We start from the raw sequence: 17965 nt of genomic DNA on the forward strand, positions 1-17965 counted from the left end.
ACTGCAGTGCAGAGAGGACGGCTGATACGGCGCAAACAAACTACATTACCCAGCAGACTAAGCGCGAGTAAAATAAATTTAAAAAATACTTTCCCTATAAAATAACAAGTAGAGTCACATACATCAAACAGAGTTGTGTAACTCCTCGGGAGTCACACAATCCCAGTTGTTGATACACAAGAAAACCAAACATTTTTTATTAAAGGATTACATTTAATACAACGGCAGAACAACTGCCCGTTCCAATGCAGCCGTAATAAGCAACTCCTCGCCGCAAGGGGGCAGTGTAACGGTTAAAGCGGCCGTTGAGTAGCCAATCAGAGCGGGCCAACACGAGCGCAAAGAAAGAGGAAAGGAAGCTTTATTGCCGCCATTTCACATGAACGCTGCGCGTTAGGGACGACGACCAGTGCCAAACAATAGACTCCACCAAAATTTAAACCGAATAAACCAATTCGAGGTTGTATAGACTAGCGGTAACCGTTCAACCCAGAGGTCGGGCTCAACGGTGTTCGACTTCTCTGGCCTGCTGTGAAGATGAGCTACGGAAGGGCGCCGCCAGACGTGGAGGGGATGACCTCCCTGAAAGTGGACAACCTGACTTACCGAACTTCTCCGGAGACTCTGCGCCGAGTTTTCGAGAAGTATGGCCGCGTGGGAGACGTGTACATCCCTCGCGACAGGTACACCAAGGAGAGCCGCGGGTTCGCCTTCGTGCGGTTCCTCGACAAGCGCGACGCTGAGGACGCCATGGACGCGATGGACGGCGCGCTGCTCGACGGACGGGAGCTCCGGGTGCAGATGGCCCGCTACGGACGACCCCCGGACTCCATGTACAGCCGGAGAGGCGCACCGCCGCGTAGATCCGGAGGAGGCTACGGCGGACGCAGAAGCAGGAGGTAAATGCCGGTGTGATTAGGTTTGGCTGTAGAACTATTTTACGTAAAGAGAAGACTAGCTACAATGATGCAAAACGATATTGGCTTGATTTTACTGTAGCATTATAGCATTGCATCCTAGTTGTTTAAACACTTTAAGTTTATCTGTATCGTTTCACATCACAATGTAGATAACATGTATATTGCACCTTGTTTTGCATAGACTACTGTGTTGATTTGTTTAAATTAATATATATCGTACTCAGATTGTCAGCAAGCAAGGGCTATGAATGCAGTAGTTAGTTTTTTTTGTATTACAGCTACCCCTGAAAAGCTTCATGAAGTGACTGTTAACAGTCATGTACTTTTTGATTACACTCGCCAGTTTCCATCTTTTATTTAGGTTTGGTCTTGTTCTATAGTTAAAGTGTTTCTCTCCATCCACAGCCGTTCAGGCAGCCCTCGTCGCCGCAGACGGAGTCGCAGCCGCTCCAGGAGCCGAAGCCGTTCCCGCTCCAGGAGCCGCCACCACTACAGCCGCTCCAGGTCTCACTCCGATTCCAGGTCAAGGTCTAAGTCTAAATCCAAGTCCAAATCCAAGTCCAGGACCCCTAGAAGGAGTAAGACAAAGTCTCCCTCCAGGTCCCGGTCCTCCAAGTCAAGAAGTCGAACCCCACCTTCCAACAGAGGGTCCAAATCCAGGTCTCGCTCCAAATCCAAGAGTAGGCCTAAATCTCCAGAAGACAACGGAGCAGAGACTTAATCCGGACCTGGACTCAACATGACGGTATTCAGGGGAAAGGGGGGGGATTTTATAAGTTGCTTCAAATATTATATCTGAGATGGCTTTCTGTCATCACTTGGGTTGTTATTCTGCAGTCTTGGTGCTACATTAGTCATTTGCACACAAGCTACAGAGTCTGCAGAATCCTGAATATTTTTAGACGTAAAAAAGATTGCAGACTGATGTCCTTGTTCTGTTTGTGCTTTAGTTTGTTTGCATGTTCAACCAATCTACAGCACACACAGACTGCAGGAGCTTTGGGTAATATTTTGATCTGATGTGTCATAAATTTCAAAATGGGGTGTGTACGGGAGGGACGTGGGGTGCTGCACTCAAAACGTTCACCTAAATGTGGAATTCTTTCCTCCAAGCTGCGGAGTCCTGTTTGCAAAGAAAGGAGGAGGAGGAGATGATGGGGGTGTGGCAGTGTGAGAGCAGTTAGTGTGTGACCCGCCCATGTGACCTGCCTGTTGCTGAGAGCGATGGCAGTTGCTATGGAGCAGGTCGTCAATGGCGGTGGTTCGGGCTGTCAGTTGGTGTATGAGGTGGTGTGGTGAGGTACGTTCGCGGGGGATCACAGGCACTGAGCACTGTTCCCCACCGGTGCCTGTGGGTTCCTCCACCTCTCACAAACGGAACGGACCCCGAGGTTTGTTTTTCAAATTCGCCCGAGTGTAAGAGTCTTGTTAAAGCTAGTCTTTTGGGGGAAAGGTGTGTAAACAAATGTGAACATTCATAGAAATGTTAGGTATAATTCCTAAAGATGAATGCCTTGAAAACAAATATGCAGTTTGATAAATGTTATCGTCAGGGGAAATAATATCAAACCAGTGCTGGATTTAAATGTCCAGGTCAGCGGCTGCAGTTGAGGAAGCCATTTTGTTTTTCACTCCTTAACTCGGTTGTGTCTTTCCTTCCAGATCTCGGATGATTGAGCCTTTGCTGAAGACATCAGGAAGAGTCTCACATTGAGCAAGTGGACTCCACTATTACCACTGAATGCAGACTGAAAGGTTATTGGAGCTTGGTCTAAAATGTTTTAAATTTGACCTAATTTACAAATTTAACAAATTCTGGAACTTTGATGTGATCATTGTTTGTAAAGTTAAGCCTTTTTGAAAGGGATTTGTGAGAAGGTTTTCTCATTGAAATTGTTTTGTTGTTTTGGCATTTCGATTACACTTGTACTTTTTTTAATTATTATAAATTTCTGTTAATGAAATCCCTTGTTTAACACTCTTTCTAGATGCTTATGAAAGAGTTTTATTTGCAGGGTGTCCTGTTGGATGTTCAAAACCCTTTCAGATATGTTATACCACTCTGGCTTACTGTAAAGGCAAAACATTAAAGTATCACTGTGCCACTTAATTTGTGATTTGCTAATCCAGCAGCATACATGTTCTTTTCTGTAAAATCTCTATTTTCTGTCTGGTTAAAGTTGCTTTCCTATGACTCTAACCCTCTCTCTTGTGTATCTTTTGTGCACTAGGCGCAGTTGTGTAGCAGTTGAGTAATGCTGGTTAGCTGTTAAGATGCGGTGCAGTGCGGTGGTGACATGGTGTGGCGTGTTGCGGTGCTGAGTGCCCGGCACTGTTCCGGGGCTCGACCCTCCGCTGCCGTTTGCCGGTTTGTAAGCTCACAGGTGTGGCAGATCATCCATCCTCATGTCTTGTGACCTATCCTTCCCTCCATGTGCTGTACAGATTCTATCCTCTTTCCCCTTTCTCTGTATTCTCACTTCTCCTCCCCCTCTGTGGTTTATCCACTGTTAACTGCTCTGCTCGCCATTTTCATTTTTTCCATTGGGTCCAATGTGACTCCCAGAGAAGGGTTTAAAGGGCATTCCTTTCTGCTTAATGAAGGATTTTTCTGTATTTCATTCCCCCTGTGAACCTCTCAAATGTCTTGTAATTGCTTCAGGTGGATGCGAATAAACATCTTTGTTGTTCATAAATTGGAGATGTGAATTTTTTCATGATTTCAACTCTTCTGTTTTAACTGGCTAACAAGTTTCTTTCAAAAGATAAAGACTTTGATGTTATGAGTTAAAAATGTCTGAAGATACACAAGATATTTCTCCATGTTGACATGTTTTTCATTAATCAGTTTGTTTTTAATATTCTAATAAAGAAAAAGTTAGAGCAGGCCATTAAACTCAAAGCTCTTTAGAGATGCAACATTATCTGACACAACGTATTGGTGGTGGTTTCATTTGGGTTACTGCATTAACGGGGTTTAATGCATTCATCAGGAATATATTGTGTATCAGGCTCATTGTTCAAGGAATTTATTTTTGTTAAACTGAAAGAGAAAAGTGTATATATAAATGTATTTGTTTAAAAAAAGAGCTGTAGAGTAGTCTATTTGAAACTAATAAGGTGAAGCTTGCACTATATTGCTGCAGACTAACTGGACTTTGACTCTCAGGTGTTTATGGTCCTCATTAAATCCCTGGTTCAGACCGATTGGGAGGTGCGACCTCATGTGAGACAAAACACACCTTTCACTCCTACACCTGCCGCGAACCCGGCTCGACTCCTCCCCCAGCCTGCACCTTCAGTCCACGGGCCCAGTCACAAACTATTCCCGTCTCCCTGTCTGCGATAAACTCTCCTCTGATGGGATTACCTGCAAAAGTAGAGAGCCGAGGAAAGCACGTTGCAACGCGCCGTGCCAGCCCACCTGATGGGGAAGGGGCGGGGCCGGAGGATATGACGTCATGCCTGGAGAGGCGATTGTCCGCCACCACATCCAGTAAATGCTGCTCGTTAACGGCGATGTTTGCCGAGGATTAACACAAGCAGCGGGGTGGCCATCTGTGAGGTGAATGCGGCCGACTCAGGTGGACAGTAAGCGGGATAGAGACGGTCACAACACGGGCCCCGGACACACAATGGATCTAACTTTTGCGCTGTCAGCTGTTATCTTCACGCTGCTCGCCATCGTGGTCGCGACGTCGCTGTTCAGCGGCTCGTCGCCTGCAGCCGACTTTGCAAGTTATTTCGGACGCGCAGTCGACGGCGGTGCTGCCGGGGGATTGGATCAGCCGGAGCCGAGCCAGAACGGACATTTACCGGACCCGAAGAAGAAGAAGCAGCAGCAGCAGCAGAAAGCAGCGGACGACTGGTGTGAGATCAGCGCGAGCTCGCATGATCACTGGGATGTAGTGAAATCTGTGCTTTCAGTAAGTGGGGCTGTCGTCGGCCTGTCCTGAGAAAGCCCTGGTTGTTTGTCTCGTTAATCTGATTTACTGACTTCTCCTAAAGATACAGTCCAGTCGGAGCTGGAAGAAACACTCAAATCCTTTCATTTAACTAAAGGAAGCAATGCTTATAAAAGGAAAATACACCTTCTGCTGCTAAAATTGTCCGAGTGTAAAGTCATCATGTATCACAACTAAATGAAATGAGGAAGTTACAAAACGTTGAAATATTTAATTGAATGGAAAATATAAAACAATACATTACTTGGCGAGATCATATAAATACACAAGTGAAGCACCTTTACCTCAAAGGTGTGCTAGAGCATGGTCAGAATAATTATTCAGATCCTTAAATAAAAGTAAAGTCCTGCAGTAAGACGTTATATCAGAAATTAAAAAAGTACAAATTCAGCTTGTTGCTTCACATTATATAATTAATGATACATTACCATTTAAGCAACATGTAACGTTGTAGTAGGTCCATATGAAGCTGTATGATAGTTTAATCTGTAACATTGCATTATCTTGTAGCTGATCATAAATTACACAAGAATGAGATTCATAAATGGTTGTACAGAAAATCAATCGACAATCTTTTTTTTTTTATAATAGTTCAAATACTTCTTGCCTTTTGGTTATTTTCTTTGAGTTTTTCTTACTCTTCTTTAACAGTACAATTTCTTGGGTTCTGGGCTGTTGATCCAACAAAAGACGTTTAAACACGTCCCATTGAGCTGGGTTATGCTATCCTTTGTAAACAAAAACGTTGTTGATTTAATCCAGAAAATAATCAGAAGATTATTCGATAACATACTAAGTAGCTGGAGCCCTTTGTATGTCAAATTAATAGAGTAGAGTCAAAAGTGCAACGCTTCCTTAAATTATAGAGGTTAAAGTGTGAAGTAAAGCACAAGTACTTCAAAACTGTACCAAAGCCCAGTACTTAAGTAGCTTAAATGTGGTTGATTTCCACCTCTGCGGACATTTTGAGCAGACAACCTGCCCGTCACTTGTGTTGGCATCTTATATACAGTCTGGTTGGCATTCAGCAAAATAACGGGCGGAGAGGGCAACAAGTTTAAGATGATTTCACATAAATAATTGTCTTTAAGCTTGAATTGACGTCATTAAGAAAGAAGCTACATGGCTTTACCCTCATTTTGAACTCTTAGTTTGATTAATAGAAAAGTGGCAGGATGAGCCTCCTCGACATGTCTCTCAGGTAGCTGTCAGGACCCGCCCAGCTCTGTTTTTAGCCTCTTGGGTATGAAACGATAATCTGACACCTGCACCGAGTGTAGGCCAGATCAGCATCCAGGTGAGGTGAGGAATACAGGTAACACAACGCGCTATTTGTTTGTATCTAAATATCTGCAGACGTTTTTAACCTGGGACGTGCACATTTTTCATACATTTCAAATATTTTGAAAAACATGTATTGCTCATTTCCTAAAGAGGAAAAACTTGTGAAAGAGTTTGTTTGATGCTCCTGATCTGACCCCTTAACTCTCTGGCAGGACGAGGCATATCCTCACCTTCACACTGAAGAACTGGCAACGCCAGTTGCGCACTCCTCCGCATCCAGCCTGCCCGTCCCCAGGCATAGATACAGGCCCACGAGTTTAGAGACAGACTCGCTGTCGGAGGCCTCGTCGGGGACGAGTCGCAGGTCATTCATTGGGCTCTCTGATAAGGACCTCCTAAAGTGTGCTTTCTCACACCCTCAGAGTGAAGGAGCCACAGAGAGCCCAGAGATCAACGGTGAGCACTTTAAAACCCCACTTTTTGAAAAAGTTGTGAGAACTACAAACCTTCGAAAGAAAGGTTTAGAGTTCTCATCAATGTGTCTTCTTCTGTTTCATCAGATAAAGTGGAATCGAATGCAGACGATACCTTGAAGTACGTCCCCGGAAAGGCGCGATCCCACCGCTTGCAAATGATGATGTCCAAAGAGGAGCTGGAGGAGGAGCGGAGGTCAGTGAAAACTACAAATATGGGTGCCACTTTCTGATAATGTGCCCTGAATGAAGAAATTGTATGTCCTTAATAAGAGCAATTTAATTGGCAAACCCAATTCTTAGTTCTTGTTAATTAATTATGGCCAATCATTAGTAAAGCATTATTCAACAATGTATTTATTGATACTAAAGCAATTGAAGGGGTGCCTTGTGAAAATGTGCCCAAACATGTCACATAGATTTATTTTTCTGCTTTATATCTGTCCTAAAATACTCAAACAAAACAAAAATATTCTTTGCCAAAGTTTTACTGTAAATCAAAAGTTGTTTCCACGTAGCTGCTCTCCCCTCTACAGTCATCTGCTCCTCTTCCTCCTCCCTCTAATGTCCCCGACGCTGTCTTCACGTGTGTTTGTGTATTGTCGGCGCTTTGCTCCACGTTTAGCCGTCGTATCGGTCCTCCTCTTCAGGCTAGACTGAGTAAGGCGAGATTGAGTCTTTGCCAGGCATTAGCTGAGGGATGAATGACACGAGACTCAAGGAAACCACTCCACGCGTTCGCTGGCTGCTGGGGTGGGGGTGAAAAAAAATAGGAAAGAGAGGATCACTTGCAGACAAGTTTTATTTTCTATAATGTATCTGCATGCCCTGCTCTTATCATTGCAGGATACACTCCAGCACAGACTTTAACTGTCTGTAAGCCTGAAAAAAAGGAGCAATTATGGGGTAAAGTATGAGTTATTCTCACCCGTTTATCTCAGAGGAGTCACTTTCTGGCCATTGTATGGAAACTACTTAAAGCCATCTTGCATTCTCAGTTTTGAGCTCGGCAGTGATTTTGGCCTCATCAGCTCTTTTTCCTCGAGTGGCCACGAAGCGACTGATTATACACATCCCACATACCCGCCCCCCGCTGCCCTCTTGTTCCACATTAGACGTGTGATTCTCAGGTGTCGCAGCGGGTGTTGATTGTGTCTCTGGTCGTCACCTCTGACAGAGGAGTGTGAGTTAATCCTCTCAGGACTCTCCTCTGTTTTGCCACAAGGAGGACTCAGCGTAACGCAACCCTGTACTAGGACACACTGAGAGCCAGATGCTCACAAGACAATTCAGTCACACTGGAAATGAGAGTTGATGAGGAAACCTTGTGTCTATGCTTTGATATGAGGGATGAATCTCATTGTAATATGGTAGGTCAGGGGGATATATGTGTGTGTGTATATATACACACACGCGCGCACACACACACGCACACACACGAGGTGATATTGGGCTACTGAAATAAAAATAAATGTTTAAATATGTGCATCACATCCTGTCATGTCGCTGTCAAGCCTCTTCCCCTGCAGGTGGCTACTCGTGATTCTCAGAGCCTCGCCCTCGCTAAACTATCAACAGATATCATTTTACAAAAAAAATAGTCACGGAGAAAAGTAGGGCGTTTAATGTTGCGTAATTGTATTGATTTCCTTTTACTGCCACCCGACTGACCGGTCTGCTGATATGTTACGAGAAGTTACGAGAACAACAAAACATTTAATGTTGAAAGACTCTTCCAGAACAAACACACATGAGCTGATGAACAGTATCAAGCTGCAGATGAGCGATTCCTTAACTTCTGCAGCAAACTGAGCAAAGTAAAAATATACTTTCAGGAAGTGGATCACGTCTCCAAACTCCACTCCTGCTGCTGCTGGTTCTGTAAGATTGAGGTTTAGCGAGTCGAGACGCGTCAGTCCTCCTCTGTTTGCGGTGCTCTAAAAGTCAGACGTAACGAGGACGCTCAGTGTAAACGCAGCAACATATATGCGTTTTAAAATGGAAAGCTAACATGTGGAGGTCAGGTATTAAACCTGCTACCATATCATTTACAAGGCAATCACTCTACCACATGAGCCACATACACAGACGTGACTTCAAGTCCGCGTGCTCGCCGGTCAAACAGACCGGCTAGCACGCAGCGGGGTCTGTGTGGCCCTTCAAAATAAAAGCACAGGGTCATTTTTGCCCACGCAAAGACCCGCGACTCACTGAAAACGGGTCAGACACCAGCGGTCTACGAGGTGCAGGTGACACGACTTAAAAATTACTGGCAAAAGCCGTATAATTAGTGGGAACTGTCTACGTTTTTTGTGGCGTTTGAGTTGAAAACCGGAAGTGAACCGAACATGCCTCTACGTCATTAGGGGCATCTGCTGTGAAAAGCATACGTGCCTCTATGAGGTGTCCATGCCACAAATTGAGCTTGCCCTCTCTCACTGATAGAGGGCATGTATTTATTTTATTCTCTGGCTGTGCACGCACCAATCATTAAAAAAAGAGTTTTTAAACACTGTACACGACCTTTCCCTCATATTAGATTAAGGCTGGCCATGTAGCAATCATTGTCGGCATCAATCAATGGTACTGATCAAGTATGATATTGATCTCAAGAGATAAAATCTGGTTGTTGCAGCAACAAAAACACAGAAATAAATACAGATAAATAAAGAGAGTTAAAGAATCAATACCAAGAGGTAAATCAAACTAAAAAAAGATTTAGATTAATGTAAGGTTAAGGACAAAATTAAAAGGCAGAAGGGACAGTTGTGTAACATATAATGTGATTAGTGTTAGTCTGTAATAATATGTAGATCTAATAGAAATATAATCTAATAAATCTGTATAACATATTACCTATTATACTATGGGTTGTATGTTTATAGTACGAGTTGAATAGTAAGAGTAAGATCTGCATTGTATATGATTTGTGGGTGTCACTGCTGTTGTACAGTCTGACAGCAGTGTTGGGTGTTACACCTGAAGAGGAATGCCACCAGTTCCTTTGGGTGTGTGTGCAGGTGTTCATTTAATATTTTCATCAGTCTCTGAGACCCTGATACACTATGAGGTGATGTAGTCTGTGATCCAGGATGCAGTGGGGGTGCAGCTCTTGGATGCTGGGCTGGGTGGTGATGAAAGCCCTGAAGAAGTACAAGAACATGCCTCTCACAGAGCTTCTTTACTTGTGCGGGAGACCCTTGTGAGTCAGGATCTCCTTCTGAGAGAGTCCTCCTAGTGGTTTTGGATCCACCCTCTGACGACGTCTTTTAGTCTGTGAGCGCAACTGAAGACTCCAGTACTGTAACATTATATTTTAGAATATGATCATACGTGTTATATGTGTAGAGCTGACACAGTTGGTTAATTGATAAACTGATTGACAAAAAATTAGTGCGCAGGAATTTTGATAGTCGTTCCAGTAATTTTTGTATTTTTTTTCTTCAGATTTTCTTACTCTTGTTTAATAGTACTTTTTAGGGGGTTTTGGAATATTGATCCTACAAAAGAAGACATTTGAAGACGTCACATTGCTCTTTGGTACACTGGGCTATCATTTGTACACAAAAGATTCATCAATTAACCCAACAATTAATCAGCAGATTATTCAATTATATAAATAATTATGCTTTCGCTGTAAAATTTCCTGTTGTGGGTGACTCAACTGTCTCCACAGGGAGTGTCCTCTGCACCACCAACTGCCCTTGAGTCTTGCCCTTAGTTTAACAAGATCACCTTGTGTCATGTTAGTCCTTCTTGTGTGTCCCTTGTCTTATAATAGTAGCACGACAGTCTGAATAATTTGATGATTTGTGCAAAAAAATTAGGTTTTCCTAAGCTGCTCTTGCCGCTTCTGTACTTCTAAACATGACGACATGTTAAGAAGTACATGTAAGTGCTTGGACACCAAAGAGTCTGATAGAATGTCGATTTAAAAAAAATTAATCCTACAGACTTTTGATCTCTTGTTTTCATTTTATGAATTACGTTTTGGTCTTATTTAAAGTTTAATGAGCTTCAGATGTGTTGGAAGATGTTTTGTAACTGTTGGAGAGATCAACAGTCTTTATGCTAAGCTAAACTAAGCTAAGCTAGTGGCAGCTTCATGTTGATTTACTGCAGAAGAGGGGTATTATCTTCTCATTCAACATGCTTTCTGACACAAAGCAATGAAGCGTGTTTCCCCAATGTTGAGCGACGTATTTTAAATTCTCCAATATATGTATTTAAATGGTTGATCCTTTAATATAAAATAATATGTACCTGCGTAGTTTATCTTTTAACATTTGTGAACAAACTTGTATTTTTACATTTGGAAAAGCTCAGTAGTTATTAGTAACTCATTTACCTCAAGTAACATGTACACTAGGAGGAGCCCTGGTGTTTTTACACTAACTTTAACGTACATTTACAGGGCCGATGCTTTTTTTGAACGTTAATACAATTTGTACAAAAGAGTTTGCAGAATCTTTTCGGGCGTTCTTTAAGACTCAAACATTCTTTGATATGCTTGTCTTCCCAGGGTGCAACGTGAGCAGCTGACCGCCATCTTCCAGCTGCTGAAAGACAACCAGGAGACGTTTGGACATGTGTCCGATGGAGACATGGAGGACCAGCTCCGACTCTACTCCATCTGAGGCTCGTCTTTGTGTTGTCGGATTCACCCTCTGGCGACGTTCTTCTAACCTACTGAAAGACTACTCAAGAGCACAAAGTGCTTGAATAAACTTATTCACAGTATTCAAAAGAAGACGTACTGTACACCCAACAACCGCTCACACGTGTTTCAGTAGGATGTACTTTGTTTGAATTGTGTTGTATCGTTGCCGTTTCCATCCACCTGTCTCACATACATGAGACGAAAACCCAAAGCAGCTGGATCTCTCGCATCGTAGAGCAAGATTTTCTAGCTATATGTAAATAAAGTAGATCATGATTAATGTTTCTATTAGTTTTATATGACAACACAATCAACTTTTTTGTATTCAATGTTATCATTAAATCTGTAACGGGTCCATATCCTGCAAAGTTACTTCACGCTACCTCCCTTCTATTGTGTAATGTACCACTGGGAAGGTCTTTGTGGGATTGACATTTTATCGTGCAATTTATTTAACTGCTGTAGCCCTGCCCAGTTTTTTTTATGGTCATTGGTACATTTAAAAGGACTCTCCCACCTTTCCATGAACACTGGTGGCGAAGGCAAACATTTGCCAGTGTTTAATCAAAGATTATAGCACCTGGTTCTCAATTTCAGGAATGGCAATCAAAACCCGCAGAGCATTATATTTGCTGTTTGTGATCTCAGTTTGCACTCTACTTTTTGTTTATTCATTAGGACCAGACAATAGGTAAGTGTTATTTAGAATGACTAAAGGGAAAGGGCAGGATTTGATCTGTCTGTGTTCTGCTTAAGTAGTTCATTTGTTGTCAAAGAAATATGTATCGGTACATTTCTAGCTACAGTACTATAAATTAATTCACTTAAAACTATGTCCTGCTAATTGTCGTGTCATTCGTTATCTATTGCTCTTTTGTCACATTTCCACATGAGATGGAATACTTTCTCAGGACAAACCAGACAAGCAGATGAGGAAATGAGTGGGTACATGGATGTGAAAGGAATCTCGACTGCACCACGTGTTGGGGATATGACAACCAGAAAAAAAGCGGATTCCACAAAATCAACCCCATGGGCAAAGCTAAAAAGTTATCCACCAACCTGCTCAACGTGTGGCGATGAGACTCCCATGCCAGTCCTCTCCAAAGATTCCTTCAAGAAGCTTCCTCAGTGGGATTTTGAGGATATTTATAACCAGGATGCTCCACCCAGACAGACAGTAAGCTTGTCCTGACACGAACAGACTGAAACATAGCTAAGTATTAGCTTTTATGAGTAGTGGGGTAATCCGCACAGTTGTGTGTTCAATTGTATGTTTTTGGTGTGCGCTGTGTGTGGTTTTTGTTTGCTTTTCCCATAAAGTTTTACAGCAATCATTTCGATTCATTATTATTTTGTATTTGTCGATCTGTTGGCTTTTTTTCCTGCTGTTTCTTAAGTAACAGCTGTAATATTATCAATGGTTTTAGTCACATTGAAAAGGTGGAAATATACTTTTCTGGGTATTGTTCAATTTATTTCATAATTCAATATGTTATCCGACATTCTCAGACATGTGCCCAATCTCTGCGAAACTCGATGGAGGACGAAGGCTTCAAGAAGGCTTTTCTCCCCAACATCCGTTTGTTTATGCACAAAATCAACATGAGCGAATGGAACCGGCTTTCACATTTTAACAATCCTTTTGGTTTCATGGGGTTCAACTATGATGGTAGGTGCTAATTATGTGGTATGAATGTTCAGATGGTCACCATTGATTCACTCAAATGTGCAGAAACTCAACCATTTGAGGCCATCGCCTCACCTCAACCATCTCAGGAGTCATTAGAAAGAAATATCGCAGACAAATGTGGTTCAAATTGATTAAAGATACAGGACATTAACCTCTCGTAAACCAAACATCTGTTTTCTACATACAAAGCAACGGTGTCAAATGCTTTACATTTTAACAAGACCATAAGACGTAAAGTTAACCAGAGATGGCCAGTTAGGAACTGTTGTACAGCCGTGTTTCAGTAAACATTCAACCCAACCGCTCCTTCTACACTCAGTCTGAATACAAACAGAGGTGAAGACTCAACCTGCCTGCACCCTTGTGCTCTCACTTAAAAGCAACCACCTCAACCCATCAGCAATATGTTTTGAAGTGTTGCTCAACGTGCTAGTTGTGGATCGGTTTTGCGTGTTTAAACACATTACGTGTTCAATAGGATTTTTTGGTTGTTTTCTGCAGATGTGATGGCTTCGGTGAACTTGATCCCAAAGCCAAAAGAGCCACTACTCCTTCCAAAGACCGGCAGCGACGGGTGTGTGCGCTGTGCTGTGGTAGGCACTGCAGGAATCCTGAATGGCTCGAAAATGGGGAAAGAAATCGATGCTCACGATTACGTTTTTCGGTAAGAAACCCGTCGATTTTATTTGTTAGTCCTTAATTGCAATACGGTTTAAAAAACCATAAATTAAAAAAAGTGCTATCAGGAGCACTAACTATGTTCTGTCATGTCCCCTATAGCAGGGATGCTTTGTGATCTGACTGTTGACATTTAAACCCTGCTTTCTGAAGAACCTGCCCATCACAAATCTATACCCTTTATCCTATCAGCTTGAAACATATTTAAAACATAAATAACGTTCAACTTTTTTGTTCTATTCTATTTTTCTGTTATCATACGAGTACATCGCATACAGCATTAGTCTGTTCAATGCCATGTCAACCAGGATGTTTCAAGGTTCAATGTCAGTTTAACAACATCCATACAGCAGCAAACTAATATTTGCTTTGCTATAATATAGAAGAATTGTCTTATCTGTCATCATGTTGAGAGGCAATAGATGTTATCAAGCTTTTAACTCTTGGCAAGAAAGTATTTGAGTATCTCTGAAAATGCCACACGTCATTGCTTTACTACGCACAGAGTTGCTGCTGTCGGTTTTATTTATCTGCAACTAATGGTCAAGAAGGAGACGTCACCCGTTGCACCTGGGCAGTAACATGTAGCAAGAAGTGTGAATAATAGAAAAAAGAAACGCTACAATGGTGAATATGCGGTTCCAGGGAGTTCCAGTCCCTTTGAAGCTTCGCAGAAAGTTGTATAAACATGACTCCTCTTGACATTGGTGAATATCTTCGGGAGCAGCTCACCCATCCCCCCTCTCTGATATCTTCATGGTGCAGAGAAACTGCTGCATGTTTGATCCTAAAAAAGGGTTGTTGGACGCAATGCATTGACATTTGCAATTAACAAGTATCTTGTTTTTCTACCTACTCTGCAGAAATGTTAGTGGCGTCACTTTATAGAAGGAATTTAATCGTAACGTAGGGAAAATCTGTAAAATAATAGTGTTCCACAGCAAAACCTAGAATGAACGGCATTGCATTGGAATTTGCAAATAACAAGTATCTTGTTGTAGGGAAAAGCTGTAAAATAACAGTGCTGCAGATACTTGCATGAAAGGTTATCTCAATGTATTGCACTTGAAATGTATCTGAATTAGGTTATTTTACTTTAATTGTCGCTGCTGCTGTCATTAGACTTTTACAGTGAAAAGCATTGAAATTCCACTTTTTCATGTTTTCACAAATAGAATAATGTTTCACAAATCTGAAACAGTCTAGACTCCCTTTGGAGTCTAGACTGTTTTTTTTATGATCTTATTTGATCTGGATGGAAAGAAAGTAGTGACATTTTCCATTTCCCTACTTTCATTTGTTTCATCTGTTTAATCACACCAAACTATTTGTATACATTGCTTCTGGCTCAGCTTTCATAGCATCTTGACCAGCACACCCAGAATGCCACGTTTGTTTAGTTTAGCAACCACTTAAATATCTCTGCTCTGCCCACAACGTTGTTTGTTGTTTGAATGAATTACAAAGATTCATAAGTCACTTTTAATTGATTTATTTAAACCTTTATTTTCATTTTGCATGCAAGCAAACAACTCCTGTTTGATCAATCGATGAACTTGATTCAGGATGTTCACTTCTGAGCTAAAGAAAAATGCGCTTGTGTGTTTGTGCGGCAGGATGAACGGTGCGATCACCAAAGGTTATGAGGAGGACGTGGGAAAAAGGACATCAGTGTACGTTCACACCGCCCATTCTATCACTACGTCGGCATATTTGCTACGGAAGTACGGATACACATCCGCCCCGAATGATGAGGTACTCAAACTTGAACGTGACATGTAATAATGTGTTGCTTTATATCCCACTCATCTGTTGTTGTCCTTTTGGCAGGGAATCAAATACGTTTTGATTCCTGAGGGGATGAGGGATTTCAATTGGCTGGAGGGTCTTTTCAAAAGAGAAAGGATCACTGCTGGGTCATATAAAAACACCAGGCGAGTATCAACTCTTTCTATTTCATTAGTCGAAGGCAACATGCACACAGACACACAAAAACACATCCAGGGCTGGAACATATTGGATTGGACCTGGAAACAGGGCTATAATTCAATATCATATATATATATATATATATATATATATATATATATATATATATATATATATATATATATATATATATATATATATATATATATATATATACATTGATTGTCTAAGTTTGCATTAAAATGATAATTCTAACAATTGTATAAGCGTGAAAAATAGTAATCCTTTGACACTTAACCTTTGTATTTCAACCCTGCAGGCCGTGGACATACTATGGCGGACAGTACAATGAGACCCGCTTCTATGTTCTGCATCAGGATTTCCTCAGATATGTTCGGAACAGGTCACCCCCATTTTACTTTCTACGTTTTTTTATTGCAATGATAATACCTATTTTATTTGTATGGCACTTTACATACAAAGAGATTCACAGAACAGAATTAAAAAGAAGCAGGCAATTAATTTATGCAATAATCAAAAGGGAAATGTTTGCCAACAACAAACATTTTACCTTTTAATGCTACATTTGGAAGCTGGAGTTTGTATTGATATGTTTAATGTTTGTTTATTTAACACTGTTCATTGTCTGCAGGTTCTTAATGTCTCCTCATCTGAATAATTCATACTGGGCGATTGTCAGACCAACCAATGGGGCGTTCACTGTCTTCCTGGCTCTGCAAACCTGTGACACTGTAAGTTCATATCACCAGATGACTCTATAGCTTCCAATTTTTCAGACAAACAAGAGAGTGATTGATCTTCCTCAAGAAATTGAATTAACATATTTTTCAGAATGTCAAACTTATCCTCAAACCAATCTTTTCTTAATGCAATTATTCTCAATCATCTCTGTTCTGTTTTTGACGTGGACAGGTGAGTGCATATGGATTCATGACTGAGGACTACATGAAGTACTCAAACTACTACGTCGAGACTCATGTGAAAACCAAAGTCGTTTTCTACGCCAACCACGACTATATTCTGGAGAAGAACCTGTGGAAAAAACTACACGACAGCAAAATACTTAAGTTATATCAAAGAACGTGATCGGCAAGCATGACACAGGTGCACTGAGAATGAACCTACTTTAATGATGTCATCCGATAGAGAGGGCGTCGTCAGCAGAAAAGCCAATCGACGCAGAATGGTTGAAAAGTTGGTTTGACTCGGGGAGGCCAGACGTACCAACGCAAGTCTGTGTGTGTTGACAAATCGTGGCTTTGAATTTTACAATTTTTTCTTCATGGCCAAATGCTAAAATTAAGATTTCCGGGTCCTTTGCGCTGTTGCCAAAGGTCCCAGAAACACTTTGTCACATAGACTTACATTGAAAATGAGATGTCTATTACATAGCGGTATATTATCTTTTTCAGTACAAATAATACTTTCTGACATCAATTATTTATAGATGTTGGCTGCAACATGAAGGAAGAGGGAAGAGACAATGAATTTCCTGCATATCTTTATTTATTTGTAAACGTTTACTGTTTTTATTTCGTATTTGACTTTACTCAGTGATAAAGCATCTTGAATTGAAAGCTTTGGGAAGTCAACGGTCCAATAGTAGTTTTGTGCTTTATAAGTATCTGTTGTGTGTGATTACGTTATCTAAATAGTATATATATTTTAAATTCACAAATAGTATATAGAATGTTGCAAACCACTGCATGTTTAAGTATTTTCAGTGTAAGCTGGAAAACTAAAACGGAAATGACAAACCCCATCCCAGCATGCCTTGCGCTACAATATGAAAAGGGGAAAAACAATATGTTGTGTTTAAAGTTACAAAGCTAATCACATATAAAATACAAGTTTAGGCAACTAACACTGCATTAAATGTATCCATTACTGTATTGTGTCCTGGAGTTTACGATGCACCAGTGGTGAAGTACTTGTCCTAGAGAAAGAGGTTGTGCTCTCTGACCAACATCCGGTATCACTCTTGGTTTTCTTCAGATCGCATAAATCTTTCGCCTTTTACTAAAGATTTCCGTGGAGAGGACCAATAAGAGTCTAACTCAATTTTTGATGCCCTGATTCCGCGGGGCTTTCTCATTGGTACAAAAACATATTTAAACTAACAAATTGTCTACTTTTGTCTGCGTCAATAATAAAGTAAGTGTCACCGGTGTTCCGTTTGCAGAGGTCCGACCAGTTTTATTTATGCTGTTGTTATTTCTTGTTGTATTTTACCGTGTAAGCTCTTATGCTAATCAGTGCTTATAAGGTAAAAGTTAGGTAAAGGTTGGGCTAAAAGGGGAAGTTCTGTTACCTCAAGGAGTCGTTATTCTGCATGAAGTCTG

General features: G+C 41.3%; 3 protein-coding genes and 1 non-coding gene across 11 annotated transcripts; all 4 read left to right on the top strand.

Moving 5' to 3' along the window:
• Window positions 1-310: 310 nt before the first annotated feature.
• On the top strand, window positions 311-3616 carry srsf2a (serine and arginine rich splicing factor 2a). Of its 8 annotated transcripts, none has more exons than XR_011077851.1 (4): window positions 311-899; window positions 1326-2311; window positions 2583-2675; window positions 3152-3616. XR_011077851.1 is itself a non-coding variant. In XM_068583367.1 (3 exons), exons 1-2 carry the CDS (start codon window positions 538-540, stop codon window positions 1639-1641), a joined length of 678 nt encoding a protein of 225 aa, XP_068439468.1. In that variant the 5' UTR covers window positions 311-537; the 3' UTR covers window positions 1642-1665; window positions 2034-3616. The 8 variants fall into 8 exon arrangements, 4 of the variants coding, with proteins under 4 accessions (XP_068439468.1, XP_068439469.1, XP_068439470.1 ...); XR_011077852.1 differs by having other exon boundaries at window positions 1326-1665; XR_011077849.1 differs by having other exon boundaries at window positions 1326-2675.
• A 784-nt stretch (window positions 3617-4400) lies between these two features.
• mxra7 (matrix-remodelling associated 7) lies at window positions 4401-11297 on the top strand. Its single transcript, XM_068583365.1, has 4 exons — window positions 4401-4846; window positions 6382-6625; window positions 6730-6838; window positions 11165-11297. The coding sequence occupies exons 1-4, from the start codon at window positions 4490-4492 to the stop codon at window positions 11277-11279; spliced, it is 825 nt and encodes a 274-aa protein (XP_068439466.1). The 5' UTR covers window positions 4401-4489; the 3' UTR covers window positions 11280-11297.
• An 894-nt stretch (window positions 11298-12191) lies between these two features.
• On the top strand, window positions 12192-16827 carry st6galnac1.1 (ST6 (alpha-N-acetyl-neuraminyl-2,3-beta-galactosyl-1,3)-N-acetylgalactosaminide alpha-2,6-sialyltransferase 1, tandem duplicate 1). Its single transcript, XM_068583370.1, has 8 exons — window positions 12192-12482; window positions 12815-12974; window positions 13497-13659; window positions 15290-15428; window positions 15504-15607; window positions 15922-16005; window positions 16255-16354; window positions 16536-16827. Exons 1-8 carry the CDS (start codon window positions 12192-12194, stop codon window positions 16707-16709), a joined length of 1215 nt encoding a protein of 404 aa, XP_068439471.1. The 3' UTR covers window positions 16710-16827.
• A 771-nt stretch (window positions 16828-17598) lies between these two features.
• Window positions 17599-17711, top strand: LOC137790044 (U5 spliceosomal RNA). The gene has a single exon (XR_011077875.1). It is a non-coding gene; the product is annotated as a U5 spliceosomal RNA (small nuclear RNA).
• The last annotated feature ends 254 nt before the right edge of the window (window positions 17712-17965 follow it).

The sequence above is a fragment of the Clinocottus analis genome, unplaced genomic scaffold (genome assembly GCF_023055335.1).
Source record: "Clinocottus analis isolate CAN_PGR_092001 unplaced genomic scaffold, fCliAna1.0.p SCAF_19, whole genome shotgun sequence".
In the NCBI taxonomy this organism is placed as follows: Eukaryota; Metazoa; Chordata; class Actinopteri; order Perciformes; family Cottidae; genus Clinocottus; species Clinocottus analis.

What these genes read in the sequence shown, in the direction of transcription:
- srsf2a (XM_068583366.1), top strand. Translation starts at nt 538, where the DNA reads ATGAGCTACGGAAGGGCGCCGCCAGACGTGGAGGGGATGACCTCCCTG. An exon ending in GGCGGACGCAGAAGCAGGAG is followed by an intron (nt 900 to 1,325) that starts GTAAATGCCGGT and finishes CTCCATCCACAG; the next exon opens with CCGTTCAGGCAGCCCTCGTC.
- mxra7 (XM_068583365.1), top strand. Translation starts at nt 4,490, where the DNA reads ATGCGGCCGACTCAGGTGGACAGTAAGCGGGATAGAGACGGTCACAAC. An exon ending in TAGTGAAATCTGTGCTTTCA is followed by an intron (nt 4,847 to 6,381) that starts GTAAGTGGGGCT and finishes ACTCTCTGGCAG; the next exon opens with GACGAGGCATATCCTCACCT. An exon ending in GAGCTGGAGGAGGAGCGGAG is followed by an intron (nt 6,839 to 11,164) that starts GTCAGTGAAAAC and finishes TTGTCTTCCCAG; the next exon opens with GGTGCAACGTGAGCAGCTGA.
- st6galnac1.1 (XM_068583370.1), top strand. Translation starts at nt 12,192, where the DNA reads ATGAGATGGAATACTTTCTCAGGACAAACCAGACAAGCAGATGAGGAA. An exon ending in CATGGGGTTCAACTATGATG is followed by an intron (nt 12,975 to 13,496) that starts GTAGGTGCTAAT and finishes TGTTTTCTGCAG; the next exon opens with ATGTGATGGCTTCGGTGAAC. An exon ending in GGGTCATATAAAAACACCAG is followed by an intron (nt 15,608 to 15,921) that starts GCGAGTATCAAC and finishes TCAACCCTGCAG; the next exon opens with GCCGTGGACATACTATGGCG.